This window comes from Accipiter gentilis, chromosome 6 (assembly GCF_929443795.1).
Source record: "Accipiter gentilis chromosome 6, bAccGen1.1, whole genome shotgun sequence".
Classification (NCBI taxonomy): Eukaryota; Metazoa; Chordata; class Aves; order Accipitriformes; family Accipitridae; genus Astur; species Astur gentilis.
The window spans coordinates 18,911,185-18,928,117 of record NC_064885.1 but is presented as its reverse complement, the minus strand read 5'-3'; the positions used below and the strand labels follow the sequence as shown (position 1 = coordinate 18,928,117).

The 16,933-nt window shown below is 42.7% G+C and overlaps 1 protein-coding gene across 6 annotated transcripts in view; it reads right to left on the bottom strand.

Annotated features, from left to right (window-relative positions):
• Nucleotides 1–2,052: 2,052 nt before the first annotated feature.
• The window catches only part of YEATS2 (YEATS domain containing 2), a 51,713-nt gene continuing 36,832 nt past the window's right edge, over nucleotides 2,053–16,933 (bottom strand). For 5 of the 6 annotated variants that reach the window (XM_049802184.1, XM_049802186.1, XM_049802187.1 and 2 more), the window contains 10 exons: nucleotides 16,590–16,721; nucleotides 16,233–16,331; nucleotides 15,096–15,207; nucleotides 13,783–13,856; nucleotides 11,594–11,673; nucleotides 10,425–10,626; nucleotides 8,811–9,037; nucleotides 7,576–7,650; nucleotides 6,072–6,145; nucleotides 2,053–5,183 (listed from right to left, as the gene is read on the bottom strand). In XM_049802184.1, coding sequence (XP_049658141.1) covers nucleotides 5,075–5,183; nucleotides 6,072–6,145; nucleotides 7,576–7,650; nucleotides 8,811–9,037; nucleotides 10,425–10,626; nucleotides 11,594–11,673; nucleotides 13,783–13,856; nucleotides 15,096–15,207; nucleotides 16,233–16,331; nucleotides 16,590–16,721 — 1,184 coding nt within the window. In that variant the 3' untranslated portion in view covers nucleotides 2,053–5,074. Of the gene's footprint in view, nucleotides 5,184–6,071; nucleotides 6,146–7,575; nucleotides 7,651–8,810; nucleotides 9,038–10,424; nucleotides 10,627–11,593; nucleotides 11,674–13,782; nucleotides 13,857–15,095; nucleotides 15,208–16,232; nucleotides 16,332–16,589; nucleotides 16,722–16,933 lie in introns of those variants that run through there. The other variant, XM_049802189.1, reaches the window with a different exon arrangement.

Below are 16,933 nucleotides of genomic sequence, written 5' to 3'. Positions count from 1 at the left end.
TGCATGGAAAGTGCCTGCCTCAGCAAAATTGAAAGGTATCACACCAACTTTCTCTGAAGAAGGCAAATCTACACAGGTTTTGCAGGCTCCAGGGAGTCACGATTCCAGGCGTGCTTCCAACGCTGCTCTCACGCTAGTATTTGTCTTCCAGTTGCTCTGGGCTCAAATCCATCAAGGCTTTCCAACCGTGAATCATGCTGCAAACAAGGGTTATTTGACATATAAAGACATGTCCTTTAAAAGGAAGGTTTTACACCTGAAACATAATTTACTACCTATAGGGTGACACTGAATGTGTTTGTTTTGTTTCATCTTACTGACACCTAGCCTACTGGGATGCTGAGAGTGAGTTTTATTCCAGCTGCATCCACAATGCCAGGGAGCTGTGAACGCCTGCACTTCCACATGCTCAGGTGAAGCTCTGGTGTAGGAAATACTAGATTACTCAAGGCCAGTTCTCATTACCTGAACTTGAAAAGTTCACAACTAGCACATTAATGATTTGCCCGCTTTCATAAACTGCACATTTCTTTTTGCGTTGCACTGATTTCTCAGAAGGTGAACAATCAGATACAAGCCTATCACCTCTGCCTTATCCATACTGATTTTCTTTATCCTGGCTGCTGCAGTAATGTACGATCCCAAGGACCAACCTGGTTTACCACAAACGGATGTTGGTGCCACATAGCCCAGAGAGGCTGTGTTTGCTGTCAGGGCAGAGATGGCACAGAAGGGATGGACAATCCCTTGTTCCAGGCGGCACAGGCTTTGGTGTCACCAAGACTGCACCCTGGGACACAGACACACCACTTGCTCCTGCACCAGCTCTGTGTGCAAAGAGCTTCATTTCTAAAGCGGATGGTCTGATGCCTTCTTGACCACCATGTCCCAGAGATGTGTTCACAAATGCAAAGGCAGGGCGGTGGCAGCCAGGAGGGAAGGCATGAGGTGGTTAGCGTCAAGGGGCCAGCCCATCGGCCACAGCCAGCCTTCCTTGGCCATGTGGTCATGTTTGGCTCTGGCAGCATAAAGGAATTGCAGTGTGTGCTCATTTAAGGAGGCACTTCTAGGGGATTTAGTACAAACAAGAATGAGTTTAGCAGTGTTTTGAAAGACAACGGAGCATTAGGTCTGCTCACAGACACAGCTTATGCCTCCCCACAGCCTGGGGAAAATGGAGAAGTTAGCTTTCCTCACTTTTTTCCATTCCTTTTTGTATTGGGTGCCCATGCCCAGGAGCTGGCAGCGGGGCTGTGGGGTCTCTGTGAGGAGAGCCCAGGGCTGCCCTGTGCTGGACACAGCTGGTTCCGTCCAGTTCCAACCAGCCCAGGGGAGCTGGGGGAGCTGAGCCCCTCAGAGGAGCCGGCACTGCCCCTGTGAGAGCATGCTTAAGAAAGGGGGGAGGAAGGACTGGCAAAGAGGGACTGTTAAGGGCAACCCCCCCATCCATCCCCTGCGCCTCTTGCGGCGGGAGAGGAGGTGGGAGTCACGAATGAAGGACTGAAGCCAAGTCTTAGGAAAAAAGGGGCGGGGGGGAAAGATGGTTTGGGTTTTTTTGTTTCTCACCACCCAACTCTATTCTAATTGGCAGTAAGTTACAACTAATTTTCCCCAAGTTGAGTTTCTTTTGCCTATGACAGTAATTGGCATGTGATGTCCCTGTTTTGTCTTGACCCACAAGCTTTTTCATTTTATTTTCTCCCCCTGTTCTCCTGAAGGGGAGTGAGAGCAGCTGGGTGGGTGTCTGGCAGCTAGCCAACGTCAACCCACCACACTTTTCCATCTTCCACACAAACCAATTACTTGCTCTTTAAACAGGCTGCTCTAGAGAATGAAAAGTTGGAGGAGCTAAGCTTGCTGAGCTCCTGGCTTCCCTTCCCCCAACCTCCAAAACCAAGAGCTTTAACTAGAAAAGGGAAAAATTACCTTTTCCTTCAGATCAAACTACCAATTTTTATCCAGAACTAACTAAGACAGTCTGAATATACAGAGCACACAAAAATCTGTGGATTTGGAGAAACTTCGAGTGACAGGTGACAGTGAAGACAATCCTAGCACAGCTAATAAAAGAATTTATTGTAAACATACGTATCTTACACAATTATACAGTATAATACAGATAACATGAAGGATTTAAACACTCAGCCTTACAAATAGGGGCAATATTTGTAAAGATATCTTTAACTTGTATCAAGACTCTTTAGAAAGCCAGAGAAATATACCATAACATTTCAACACACTGTATCATCTGCAGCGTTCAACACACACCTGAACGGGTGCATGAAATTCCACAACCTCTAACCCATCTCCACGCAATTCCCACAGGAACTTCTGACAATTTTTTCTCCCACCACTTTTCAAAATTCAAAGAACTTGTTGCAAACGTTTCCTACATCTGAAGGACTAAACAAATGTTATTTTCTATCTGCTTTTAACAGTTTATTTTTCTTCAGCAAACTTTATATATTATTAATATAGCATCTCCTAGGAGAATAACCTGTGGTTGCCCAGGAATGTAGCAACAGATCTCCACTGCAAGAACCCCATTAAGAACAAGGGGCATTTACCTGCCTGCTTCAGGGCCAGGTTCAGGACTCATTCTGAAACTCCATTCCTCACAGAAAAGCAGGACACAGACAAGGAAGCCACAATTTGCAAACAGATGCCCAAAGACAAGCTCCTGCATCCTCATAGCTGCTCTGGGCGTATCAAAATCCGAGAAACTAAGCCCACAAAAGACGGGGGCTGGAAATGCATGTGTCATTGCAGAAGATCACAGCATGACTGACTTTGCCCAAAAGGCTGTTCCCACACAACCTGTAGGCTGTCATAGCAATATCGACAGATATCTTGAAAATGCCCTTCTTTGTAAAAGCTGCATACAGGGGTGCCTGAAAGCAGTATGGACTGAGTTCACTACAGCCTACAAAGTGTGGGGCCTGCAGTTCCCCAGCTACCTGGATTCCTCCCAACTTGCAACACTGAGCTGAAACATAATCACCACTGCTCAACTCCTTCACACTGACCTCAGCTGAAAAACTCATGTAAGGGCTAAGCTGTGCACTTTACTTGTGCAGGCAATCCTGCACTCAGCTCACCCGAACAAGCCAGGATTATCTTTTGAATCCAGAGCATCTGAAACGCCCTTTCTAGGGGGCATTTAAGTCCTTCTCTGAATGCTGTTTGGATTTCATCCATTGGTCCCATTTCCTAGATTCAAGGGTCAGGTTCTGCCACTCTTATATTCAAGCAAACTAACTCCCTATTAGCTCTGATGAACAGAGAGGGGCTTTCCTGCAGATCCTTGTTTTATTTAAGGTGGAGAAGACAGGCAGCATCTCATCTGAGGTACACAGTACCTTCTTCAGTTTAAGAACTGCATCAAACCTATGCTACTCTCCTTGCAAGCCTGAAACCACCCTCTAACTGAACCATCTTCCACAGTTCCTGCACACTACTGGAGTTACCATCCCCTGTCTAATAGCCCCAAAAAAGCACCAAAAGATAACATTTTGAAGATTTCTGTTCCTACCCCAGGCCAGGAAAGATAACTGTAGGTTAATGTTTAAAAAAGGCTTTGTATTGTCAAAGCACGGCACCAACAAGAGTGAGGCCTCAGTACACCCCAGTGAGGTAGGTATCCTGCTCCCCATGCTCAGAGATGGGGAAACTGAGGCACAGAGTGATTAAATCAAAGGTCATGCAGCAGATCGGAGACCCAGCTGAGATCAGCGCATTGGAGGTTCTGGCTGTTTGACCCATGCTCCACCCACATGATAGCACTGCCTCACAAAACAAGCACCCTGAAAGCATGACAGTCCAACACAAGTCCCACCAGCTTTACAATGGCTTATTCACACTACTAGCAAGCACCCATGGGGCAGAACAAAGGGTGGTGGATGTGGGGTGGTCAGGATGTTGTCAGCGAAGCCTTCTTCAGCGAGGTGTTGATAGCCTGGCTGCAGACACGTCTCCTACACCAGTGATGTTCCTGAGACAGGTAAGTGCTGGGGTTAGTAGCAGAACTTCTTCCTGCAGTCAAGACATCAGAGGAGCTCCCCGCAAGCAGCAAATCTCTGATTTTTAGATCCTATCAGGCCTCTCTGTGTTGAGCAGAACTTAAGCCAAAGTGGTGCTGCTCCCACAGCACTTCACAATCCAAGCTGATCATCAGTGAATGCTGTCAAAACATTAAGACTTGTACAACACAGCTGGTCACCTGCCCTCCAGCACACTCCAATCCTGCTGACAGCCTGGGGAGGCACTTGCTGGGCAAGCAAACAGTTTCAGCCAGTCCAAGCCCACAAACACTGAATACTGTTCATGCTCCTCTTCTTCCCCATGCAGGACAAGTAGTCAGTCAAATCTTACCAAGCCTGATCATGGTTTACCTTGACTGAGCATGTGTCAGTCTAGCCTTTCTGAGGTGACTAAGAAGGGTTGGCATCTGATACCTCCTCTAGAGATGCAAGGAATTTGGTTAGGTGACACTTAGCTGAATAAACTAATGATGAGCCTACCCAGCTGTGTTCTCAGTCACATACATCATGCTCAAGCAGGACTGGCAGAATTTGTTGCAGCCATCAGCCTTCTGCTCCCCCACACCCAAACCTAACCAACCAACACACCCATCTACTCAAATGACCCACTTTTAAAAGCTGCCTTTGACTTTTCTCAGAGAGCGCCAAAGCAACTGTTCTGCCCACTGCATGGGGAAAGCAACTCGTATGTAGACTGCATCAAAAAGTGTAATTTCTTTTCTTAAAAAAAAGTTCAATCTCATCAATACAGCTCTCAGAGGGACCAGGCCTGTGGAGTCTCTCACAGCTAGCAACTCGATGCAATGTTTGTTCAGCCACTGAACATACACTTACCAAGTAAACACTGACATTTAACAACTCGATTTGGAACAGAGCATCATTTTGTTGCATTAAGGTGCATCTTTAATTGGAGGTAACAATCTAGTAGCCCAATGTTATAAATGTATATAATAGTGTCCTACAGAAATACTGAATTTGTCAACCCAACTTCAGTCATAAATCCACCTTTCCTGTAGCATCTTCTCTGCTCTATTTCATTGTTCCTCATTTAGTATCTTCATATGTTTGTTTGTGAGGAAGTCAAGAAAGGGAATATTACAGATGGCTTTGTGAATATTCATCACTGTGATCTCTCTTGGAGTCCTGCAGGGAATGTATCAGAGATGGTATTATAATACATAAAAAGACATGTGTGCATAAAGTAGCAAGTCAATAAATTTACTAAAGGGGGGTGGGGAGAAAAAAGATCAATCAAAAAAGGATAAAAGAGCAGGTGGTTAGAGCAACACAGGAAAAGCATTAAAGTGTCACAGCACAAAAAAAAGCCACTCAAATGACTGGGGGAAACATCGTGAGCACTGGGACAGGAAAATCAAGTGCGGAAGTATTAATTCTTGAACTTTTATAGCACAGACTATGTGTATATATTTCTATATATAACATATACACATATGTTTAATATATATTTATATAAATATTTATATATTGCATACAAGTAAATATTTAAACTAAGCATTTTCTTGAAAGTGAAAAAAAAAAAAAAAGAAACAAACCACTACAAGCTATCCTAAATCATGCTGCTGACAGAAATCAAGATATGGCCTAATCTTTACCATAAAAATCACTCATTATCTGAGCCAGAAAAGAGATATCAGTAAAATAAAGAAGAGATTATTTAAGTTTTCTAAGTTCTGGAGGGCCATGGGTAAGTTGTCTACATGGTAACCTGAGATGGACAAGGGAGAGAAGGTCCTTCCAACAGAAGACCTGCAGAAACAGCTCATCTGCCTTTGAGCTTGGCCACACCAGAGAATGCTGCTTCAGTTTTTGACATTGTCTATGTTTCCATGCTTTGCCACTGTGGAGCTAGGCGATGACAAACCCCCTCAAAAGGCTTGAATCTTCCCAGAATATAGTTCATAAATTCCCTCACTCACATGGTCTGAGTAACACAAAATCTGACTAAATTCCTCAAGCAGTTCAGTCCTTAGTGCTAGTGTAAGTGGTCCAAGAGGAAACAAGCTGCTGTACCTGTTGTGAGGAGCTGTCTGGTACGCCACAGCTAGTGCTTGGCGTAGAATGTCACTCATAAGCTGTTCAGTGGCCTGTGACAAAAGACAACATTAGGAGACAGCATTATGAAAAGAGGAAAGGAACAGGCTATTTGCTTGAGTATCAGTATAAGAGCAGCTGAAATTCTGGCTCACTTCAATCCTGTATTCAATCAGCAGGGGGCAGTTAAAGATGTCCAAGTGAGTTTTATTAGCACAGTAATAAGAACTGAGTATATTTAACAGAAAGAAAGGGACCTGTAGATGCACAGAGCTCAGACTGCAACTGCCCAGTCTGGTTTCTCTCTGGTCTGGTAGAGCAGTATGTGCACAGCAGGGTAGATCCAATGTTCCAGAGCCTGTGCTTCAAAGAGCATTTTAGGGCCTTTCTCTCACACACCAGAGCTTGTCTTGTACATGGCAGGTTCCAGATATTCTCCTGGGAGCTGGTATATGCTTGTTAGCCACTCCCTGTGGTCACCAGGCTTATGTCAAGACACTTTCACAAAAACCTCCCAGCCTGGACAGCAAGCAGACAGCAGCCGTACGCCCTATGCACTTGGCTTAATCAAGGTTCAATCAAAAGCTAATTAAAGATCTTGGCTTTCTGTGCCTGTATCAAGACTAGAACAGGTTTCTGGGACATTCAGTCAGGAAAGTTGGCGTAACTCTACGATTATAATGGAGCAATCTGATGGCTACAATCTGTGTCTACAAATGGATGTATCTGTATCTGAGTTCCACTATGATAAGTAACAGACCGCAACAGAAGCGTGCATGCGGGTGCGTGTGTAACCTGGAATCAATTAGCTTTTGTAAAACTGATCTTCTGATAAGCAGCAGTCTGTATAACAACCTCCAAAATTGTCTTTGGCTTGAAATACAGCAGAGTGCTGCCAAAAATAATCTGTGTTAGCCTTCAGTCCAAAGCCAAGAACTCCAACTCCATGCTCTTCAAAGCTTTGGTAAGAAATGGTCTCTGTTTTTCCAAAAGTGATTATGATAGAGAAATGGTTTCTCGTATAAGGCAGAACTGCTACTGTCTGCAGGAATTCAGCAGTCTCCCAGGAGAGACAACCCAGGCAAAAAGGAACTGAACAGTGTTTAGGAAAAAGTAGCTAGCCTTGTATAAAATAATCAAGTCTTACAGAACTCTGGCAGATTCCCCTCCAATTCTGAAGGGTAGGACAAAGTAAGGGGTACTTTCAAAGTTACAGAATGAGTCACTATCTTATTGGCGGTGAGAATCTGCAAATCACTGTTCTGTGTCCAAGCCAACAAATCAGAAAGCTGGAAACACACAGAGAAGTATATGACTCTCTTTGGCCAGCTATGTATCTTTCTATACATGCACAAAGACAGACATCAGACTCTGCATCTCCTGATTTGATAAATGCATATTAATAAGGATATTCCATCTTTTTTTCTACATTACTGGGTTAATACAGTTGCAGAGAAGTTCTTACTGTAACATAATTTCTTACCTTTAAAATCATATCTTCTATTACTGATGCATAAACATTCTTTTGTACTTCAGCAGGCTGAAAAGAAATCCCTATCTATAAAACACGAGAGGAAAAAAAAAATTAGTACATCAAATAACACAGCCCACATTGTATTACAGATTAGATGAAAATGACATTAACAGAAAAAAAAAATCTATTACAAAGGGTAGTTAAAAAACAAGCAAGCAGACACTCTAGAACTTTCAAGCAGTATAATCTCAGGCTTCATTTAAAAAAAATCTGGACAAAATGAAGCTTGACCATTAGAACAGCCTGCAGAAATGCCTGTAAACCACAGAAGAAACAACAGCAGGTTTTAATTTTTATTTCAAAGTCCACACAAAAACCAGGCTGCATTGGGTACCTTTGGACTGAGAATGGAAGCTCCATTTTAAAAACTGTACATATACTCAAATCCATCCATACATCACCTTCCCTGCACCTAACTATGGCAACCCACTTTAAACAGTACTCCTGGCACAGAAGTTCCACATCAGAGTGTTTCAGCCCCCAGTCTCACCCTCATCATGCCTGTGCCCTTGTCACCTATGTAGCAAGAGACTAGATACACTGCAGAACTGAAGTTTTGTCCCTTGATGTCAGCATTTGAGGTGGAGAGGGAGATCCTTTCTTTCACCCACAAATGCTGCTCCTGTCTCCGCTGGTACAAGCAGAGCACCCTTTCCTACAAGCCAAGACAGTCTCCTCTCTTTCCTTCCTGCTGCTGTGACAAAAGACCCCCCTCTCCCTTTCTTTTACCCTAATTTGAATAGGGGGAAGAAATCCAAGCAGCAGAGAAGGTTACTGTGGTCTAAACTTTACTGCATCCCCTTTTCAGGAGCTGCTATTAAACAGCTCTGGTCGAAGCAACAAGTTTGAATCTTTCATGTGATGGGACAGGAAGAATTCAGTGCTAGTGCTCCTCTTCCCTCATTTCCCCTTGCTTCTAGCCTTCCAGGATGATTTTTCTGGTACTAAGCCCTGCAACACAGCTACTCTGAAATGACCTCCCGGCTGGCATGCTTCACTTTCTCCTGCCAGCACTGGCCAGCTGAGTGTTGTAAGTCAGAAGGTCCAATTTTTTCAGGGCATTTAAAAAAAACTTTCATAAAACACCCAGAAGTCCATATAGATGAAAGAAAAGCAACTAAATAAATGTAAGACCACAACTAGCTTAACAACAGTTCTTATTAGCTTTATGATTCACTTATTACCTTCTCTGCAGTGTCCCTCACAAACTCTGATGCAGGCAAGGAAGCCAAATAGAACTTCATCTCCTCTTGTTTCTCCTCCTGTTCTTTCTTAATGTTTATTTTTAATGGCTCGCTAAAGTTGAGAATATCTACTTCCTCTTCATGTTCTGGTTCTCGTTTCAGAAATTGCTGTAGTTCCTCTAGTTTGCGGCACAGCTCCTCACCACTGCTGTACGATGAAGGGCATTCTGAAAAAGAAGCATCAATTAAACACATGATAGGTTATGGAAAGCTGTTTATAAACAGATGCACACTCAAAATATGTTAAGAAATTAAGGTAATTGGAAGCTATTTTTGTAGTTCCTACCAAACGTAAGGATGAACGGAAATGCAAACAGTCATTGAGAGCCTTCTAATAATATCTTCATGACTCTCATGGTCCTCTCCCTCATCTGCCCCTACACCAATGAAGAAGGCTGCATTTTGAACAAAACCAGGCTAATGTGAGTCTCAAACATTTTCACAGAAACTTTCTGACAACTGGCAAAGCAGTCTGATGCACTTCAACTTGCTTGGAGAAATGGAGTTTTTTACTATGTAGGCACCATGTAGCACTAAATCATCTTTTACATTGTGACAAGTATTATCATACTTTTTAAGAAAAATCAGAAGACAGTTTTGCAATGGAATTACACAAGGGCAACCTATTCTCTGCACGCTTGACACGAGCCAGTGAAACCTTTATTAGAAAGCTATGCAATAAACAGATTCTCTTCTTCAAAGACAAACACAAATCTAGTTATTTAGGTAAAAATATTAAGAGGTGGATGTAGGCTTCCTTTCCACCTTTAACAACTGCAATACAGGGCCAGACTTGGCAAAGAATAATCAAATCCACACACTTCTGTGAAATTCCTTAAAACCCTGTGTGATCAGAACAGAAACACATTCAGCTTTGGGAAAGGGATTATCTGAAGGTGAAACAAGAGAGCTTAACTGTGAAGAATGGATGAAATTAAAGATGTATGTTTAATACATACTAAAATGGACTGTGGAGATCCCAGAGCTATGCCTAGTGAAATAACATAGCAGCTGTAATAACAAAACACGAATCTTCACACAGGCCACTTCACCTTACTTTTGGAGGTAAATTAACCCCCACTGAGCTCCACACTGCCTGCCAGGTTTGGGTTTGGTGGGTTTTTTTTTGTACCTGCACTCACTCACACTGTTTGCGTGGTAAGTCTTAAGAGAGGCTAAGCTTACCCAAGGGCAGAAATGTCATTACTTCCTATGCTTAGTTTGTGTGCCCACTTATAAATTATTACATTGTGGGGCAAGAATCATCTCTCAAGATTTGTCTACACTGGGTCTCCAAAGACCTCCAAGCAAAATAAAACCCAAAAGAGGCCCCAGAAAACATCAGGACTGATAGGGACAAGGGACAGCCTCACTTGTAGGCTTGCCCTTACGACCTCCAACTTTTGTTATTCCAAAGTGAATTAACTTAAAAACAAAGAAAGCAAGAATCCCCTTCTCCTGAAGAAGTAGCATGTGTGCACATACACACAGTCCTGAGCCATTTAATAAGCAGCATCTTTGGCAGAAAGGAGCTTTCTGTCCCCCCATACTCACCCGGCTCACTGTCTATCTGCGTCAGCACATCTTCAATTGAGTCCTCATCGTTCCGTAAGGTCTCGGGGTCAGGTGGAGTGTAGCCATGGCACCGACACCAGTGTACCACATGCTTTGTTTTCAGGGGTGTAATACTGTGAAACCTGGGGTGCTTCTCTATGATTTCTTGCAGGATCTTTCTCACTGTCATGGCTCGTTGCCACTGTGACAAACCAAAGGGAAAGTTCATCACACTGGCTAAAATGTTTAAGGCTAGACTATGGCCTAGAACAATAATCCAGGTTGCAAGGAAAACAAAAGGAACATGATTTTCTCAGAAGTCAGAACGACGAGGAAAAACAAATGGGGAAGATGGTTCTAATCCTGATATTAGGCAGCTGTAGGCAGGTCATTTAAACTCTGCTTTACCAAGCAAAACATCAAGAAAAAGCAACACACATTTACAGGGGCCTAGACACATTTGTCTTGACTTGAAATGTCTCATCTCCCAAGTAATATCTAAGATGGCATAGTGCAAGAAATCCACTACAGCAAAATATGTTTCTCAAAACTTTGGTTAAACTCTTTAATCATTTAAGTTGGCAATAGCAGAGGGTCTAATCAGTTTTAATGTCTTCCCTGTGAAATTCCATAGCAAGATGACAAAATTATGAAGAAATAGGGGGAAACATAACCACAATACAAAAAGGTCCAGATTAACTGAAATATTTATCTTTGGTGAACTGACAATCTATTTCAGCACTAGCATCGCGTATGTCAGATCCCTCAATTTTCTTCCTACAGAAAGTAGACACAATCCTATTAAAAGATAGACAAAGTAAGCTGGGTAAAATTACCATAAGCGTAATATGCCACAGAGGAGTGATGAGGATAAAGTGTTAACAGGACAGTTTGCAAAAATTTTTATTTTTAAAATGCTTCAAAAACATCTTTCTTTGAATCAACTTAAAAAGGACCTTCAGAATCCCTTCTGCTTGAAGTCTCTGAACAACAAACTGGATCACTACCTGGACACAAATCAGTGCGCCTTGCAGTAAGTAATGGTTCCATTTAAAATGCAACAGACTGCTTCAGAAAACAGTTCAGCCAACAACAAGGAAGGTTCCATAATTCAGAAATCCTTCTTGTGTCCCTATGACTGCTTATGAAACACAGGAGGAGAGGATTACCTCAGCTGCCCTCCTCTTCCCAATATTCCAGCTGTAATACTGTTCCACTGAACTGGCACAGAAAGAGCTTGCATCTTCACCTAGAAAACACAAAGCCAAAAACAGTACTAAATTTTTAGTAAGTGAAGTAAGATAAATTCTGGTTTTGATGTTATTTAGTGAGGAGGAAGAGGGGAATGTGTTTCATGCTCACAGGATCAAGGACTGTAACTCTCTAACTCTTACAAATACCGCGCTGTCTCTGAGCACAGGACAGTTATGTGCAGCAGACACTGGTTTTTGGATACAGAACCAGTATCCCTCTTGGTCACATACACAGGTATCTATGGCTATATGCTGTTTTAAGCCCCTTTTTCCTCCCAAAACTGTAATGATGTAGACCTGTAAGTCTGTCTTACTGGTCAAAGTCTCTTCCTTTGGAAAACTTTTTTTTTGCAAAGAAATTACAACATAAAAATGAAACAATGGTGAAAAAGTTTCCTGGCAAAAACATGAGGAGGGGATATGAATCCTAAGCGATGGATTCATGAATGCTACTGTAGGCCAGAAAGCTGTATGTAATGAAAGCTTTACTGTGCTGCCCACTCCTACTTTGCTCACTGCGCAGAGAGGGTCTGCCCTACCCAGCCTCCAGGACCACTTGTTCAAAGTGCGTTAGTTGCCAGAGAAAGCTGACACATTTTCAGCTATGTACATATGTGAGAGGTATGCAATTATAAAGTACTATACAAGATTACAAAGTTTCTCTGCAAAAAAAATCTTCAAAAAAAAAAACCCAATAGGAAACACATTCCAATGCTGAGCTATGTTATATTTGCAAGCATTTCTGAAAACCTGGTATTAAACAAACAAACAAAAAAACGCCGAGCACATCCATTAAGGACAAATCAGGGAAAAGATGACCTACTTGCAGCCATTATGTGAGGAAATATAATCTATTTCTAAACAAAAACCAGGTGAAAGTTAATAACTGCTGCCAACGTATTCGGCTTTATTGGAAGAACCTAACTGGATGGATGAGCGCAGAGCATTGTGGTGAATGGGGTGAAATCCAGTTGGCGGCGGGTCACAAGTGGTGTTCCCCAGGGCTCGGTGTTGGGCCCTGTTCTGTTTAATATCTTTATCAATGATTTGGATGAGGGGAGTGAGTGCACCCTCAGCAAGTTTGCAGATGACACCAAGTTGGGAGGCAGGGTCGATCTGCTTGGGGGTAGGGGGGCTCTACAGAGAGATCTGGACAGGCTGGATCGATGGGCTGAGGCCAATTGTATGAAGTTCCACAAGGCCAAGTGCCGGGTCCTGCACTTGGGTCGCAGCAACTCCATGCAGCGCTCCAGGCTTGGGGAAGAGTGGATGGAAAGCTTCCCGGCAGAGAAAGACCTGGGGGTGCTGGTTGACAGCCGGCAATATATGAGCCAGCAGTGTGCCCAGGTGGCCAAGAAGGCCAATGGCATCCTGGCTTGTATCAGAAATAGCAGGGCCAGCAGGACTATGGAAGTGATAGCCCCCCTGTACTTGGCACTGGTGAGGCTGCATCTTGAGTACTGTGTTCAGTTTTGGGCCCCTCACTACAAGAAAGACATGGAAGTGCTGGAGCATGTCCAGAGAAGGGCAACCAAGTTGGTGAGGGGCCTGGAGTACAAGTCTTATGAGGAGCGGCTGAGGGAACTGGGGCTGTTTAGTCTGGAGAAGGCTGAGGGGAGACCTTATCGCTCTCTACAACTACCTGAAGGGGGGTTGTAGTGAGGTGGGTGCTGGTCTCTTCTGTCAGGTGGCTGGAGATAGGACGAGAGGAAATGGCCTCGAGTTGAGGCAAGGGAGATTTAGGTTAGGTATTAGGAAAAATATCTTTACTGAGAGGGTTGTCAGACATTGGAACAGGCTGCCTGGGAAGCGGTCAAGTCACCATCCTTGGAGGTATTCAAAAAGTGAGTAGACAGGGTACTCTAGAACATGGTTTAGTGGGCATGGATGATGGTTGGACTCGATGATCTTGAAGGTCTTTTGCAACCTAAATGATTCTATGATTCTAATTCTAAGCATCTTTAGAATAATCTCTGGACTAAGCTCTCTAGGAGAATGGCTTCATCTTGTTCTGCCTTTTAATAATTTTTGCGGCTACAGAGTATGCAAGGCATTCTGTTGATACACCGAAAACAGAAAGCAAAGCCTTTTCATTTACTGCTTACTTTTTTCAGTAATTAATGGAACCTTCTTCACTATTGCTGTTAAAAGCTGCTGGATGTTCTCCAAATATTCTATGCTGCAAGGGATAAAAAAAAAAAAAAAATCACAATGAAGAATACTGTTGGAAGCAATGAATCAGATGCAAAAGGTTTCAAAATCACTGCATGGTTTAAAGGCCCTAGCCCCAAGGCATTATAGCAACAGCAGTGTGAGGATAAACTGTTATGCCCCAATCTGTAGAAGCTATTTCAAAGAGCCCTTCCCCCTGCCTAAGTGTCCACATCTGAAGCTGCATTTGTCAGGCTGAAGAAACTGAAGACAGGCTTTTTTGGGCAGGCTGGGAAGAAATCCCTGCATCACCTTGCAAGCTGCAACACTACTTTGAGGGATAAGACACACCTATTAATGCAGGCTGTCCCAGTAGGAACAAGGGATACTGCATGGGAAACTTTGCAATTATGGGATTTCAGATAAATTTTATTTAACCAGCCATACTGTATTTAACTGGCAAGAACTGTATTTTCCATTAGTTATTTTATAACTAAGATAATTTCCAGTGTGTAGTGACTTAAGATGTATTCCTGTCTCCTACACATACCCTCCATCAGGGTAATGTCTGCAGGGATATGTTGGGATAACAAAACTCTTCAAAACATGGCGACAGGAAAGTCAGCCACTGGAGGAATCAAGAGCAGAAGAAACATCCTACACATTACAAGAAATACGCAGACAAAATTTTGCAAACTGAGTTCTGGTGAAAAAACATTAACAAGTACTAGCAAGAGCATCAAAACAAGGCACCAGATTATATTTAAATCCAACTCTGAACCAAGGCAGCCATCATACTAAGTAATTAAAGACATGTATGAGCTTAACAAGACTAGAGAGCCAAAAAGAGAGACAGTTCTACTTATTTCAGATGCCCCTTTTTTGACCTGCACTTCACTGGGCAGTTTGACTTGACCTCAGTAAGGACACACAATGGCAACAGGAATTATACAAGCAGTGGATGACAAAGAGGTTTTAGCAGCTTGAGATTTTAGCAAACCCCAAAACAACTACAAATCTTCAAATATTTTTTTTCCCCTTTCATAAGCCCTACATGCAAATCCATTTATAAAGAAAATATACTGCAACACTGTCTGAAACAAATGCCACCCAACAGGATCAGTACTGATACAGCAGCGTATGGGACAGAAGATTTTACAATGTATTTCTAGGTCAAACTTAATACTACTGCACGTATCCCTAGAATCTCCTCTATTCCCCCAGTATTTCAAAGATCAGAAATCCTTACAGAGAAATGAACAATTACTTGATAACGTAATTCCCAAGTTCAGAGCTCTCTTCTGTTTTTACTGCTGCTTGTGCTTCTTGGGTACCCACAGAACTGCAGTTTTGTCCTGTTGAGTCAGGCTCCATCTTAACTTCAAAGAAACAGAACACATTTTAAACGACAAAAAGTACCACCCAGCTTAATAAATAGTGTCTTGCGAGACTCCAGTTAGACTAAGGGCCTTACATAATATCACTTCATTTGTTGTTTGCATTCTGATTGCTAAGCATGAACAAATTTGACCTTCAATTCTGCTGAAAGCCACCAGAACATGTTTCCCCCCCCTCCAAACCTCAACATGCTCACGTCATCCTTTTTAGAAAATCTGCATAATCAACTGCTGATGTTTTGCATGTGACTAACTGAACTAAACTGAACTGTCTGCAAATGCATGTTGGCCTTTTTGTAAACAAAGCTGGATAGAAAACTACTAACAGTTTTATCAAGAAGTGACATTTCACAGTGAGAACTTTTTTGAAGACATCACTGATTTTGACATCAGTGAACTCCTTCACGTCTAGGACAGAACTCCGGTGAGACAGGAGCAGGGAGAGAGAGATGTTCCCAATCCACAACAGCCAGGCAGTCTGGTCATTCATGTGGGATGGGTGAAACTCATGACAGTTCTACAAGAACTGGACTTTGAGCATCTCAGCTCTGGCCTATGCATTATTCTGGGAAGTACTGTATGTACATCTTTCCTCTGTGCGTGCGCACAAGCACACGTGCTGTCTACACCTAGTGCTGTTGGAAAGCATTCTCCACTATGTTTCACCATAGTCACTATTCTGAGGACAGCAGTAACTGTGATTAAATACATGCTGCTCTATGCATTTCTGCAAATATGGATTGAAACAATGAATATTTACGGTACTCATGGTAGCTTTCTAGAACATCCTCATCTCTCTCTGTACTTGCCTATGCTTTGGGATTTGTTGAGGGGGAAGTCACTGTTAATTTCCTGGTCCCAGGTGTCATTTTTACTTGATTTAAACACTGTAACAATGGAAATAAAGGAACCCACAGTCACAGGGTCTACTTTTGTAGTCAGGCCACTTGCATAAAGCAGCACCAGCTTATTTCTACTACTCAACTTCCTGAGAAATTCCTTGTTACCTTTAGTGATGGATGCTGTAGAGGGACTAGGGACAACTGTACTTGCTGCCGTGACAGCTGAAACAGCTGAAACTTTGCTGGTAGAAAGAGACTGTATCACTGGGGGGAAAAAAAAGAGAAAAAGAAAGAAAAAAAAAGAACAAAGAAGAAAAAAAATATCAAATTTCATACACTTTGACAAATAACCATGTTCAGAAGCAACACAGCGTTTTTGCAGCACAAAGTTTAGGGATGAATTTCCTTGCTACATTTTCTTCTATTTCCGACTTTGGACCATGTATGCCAACAGTGACCAAGAGCTACCCTGTGTCAAAGGGGATTTTCAAACACGATCTGTCATCCTCCTCTGCCCTTTACCTTTGTTCATAGGCATGAGTATTGTCTGAACACCTCCAGAAGCTGTGTTTACACCGAGCTGTTTAAGCTGGCTGGGAACTGTCAGAACAGCCTGCTGTGGACTAGACTGATTTGAGTGGATTTTTAGCAACCCTGCAAGAAGAACGGAAGACAAAATGTTAAATAAAACACACCATTTAGTTTATCTGCAGCTACTTCTCTCCCTTTCTGCCTGAACCAGGATGGCATGTAAGCTAGCACTACCACCCTCTTAAACAAGCCACAGTTCAGTGAACTGTCAGACAAGTTTTCAGTGAACTGTCAGACAAGTTTTCAGTGACACTAATCATTGCTAAAAATACTGT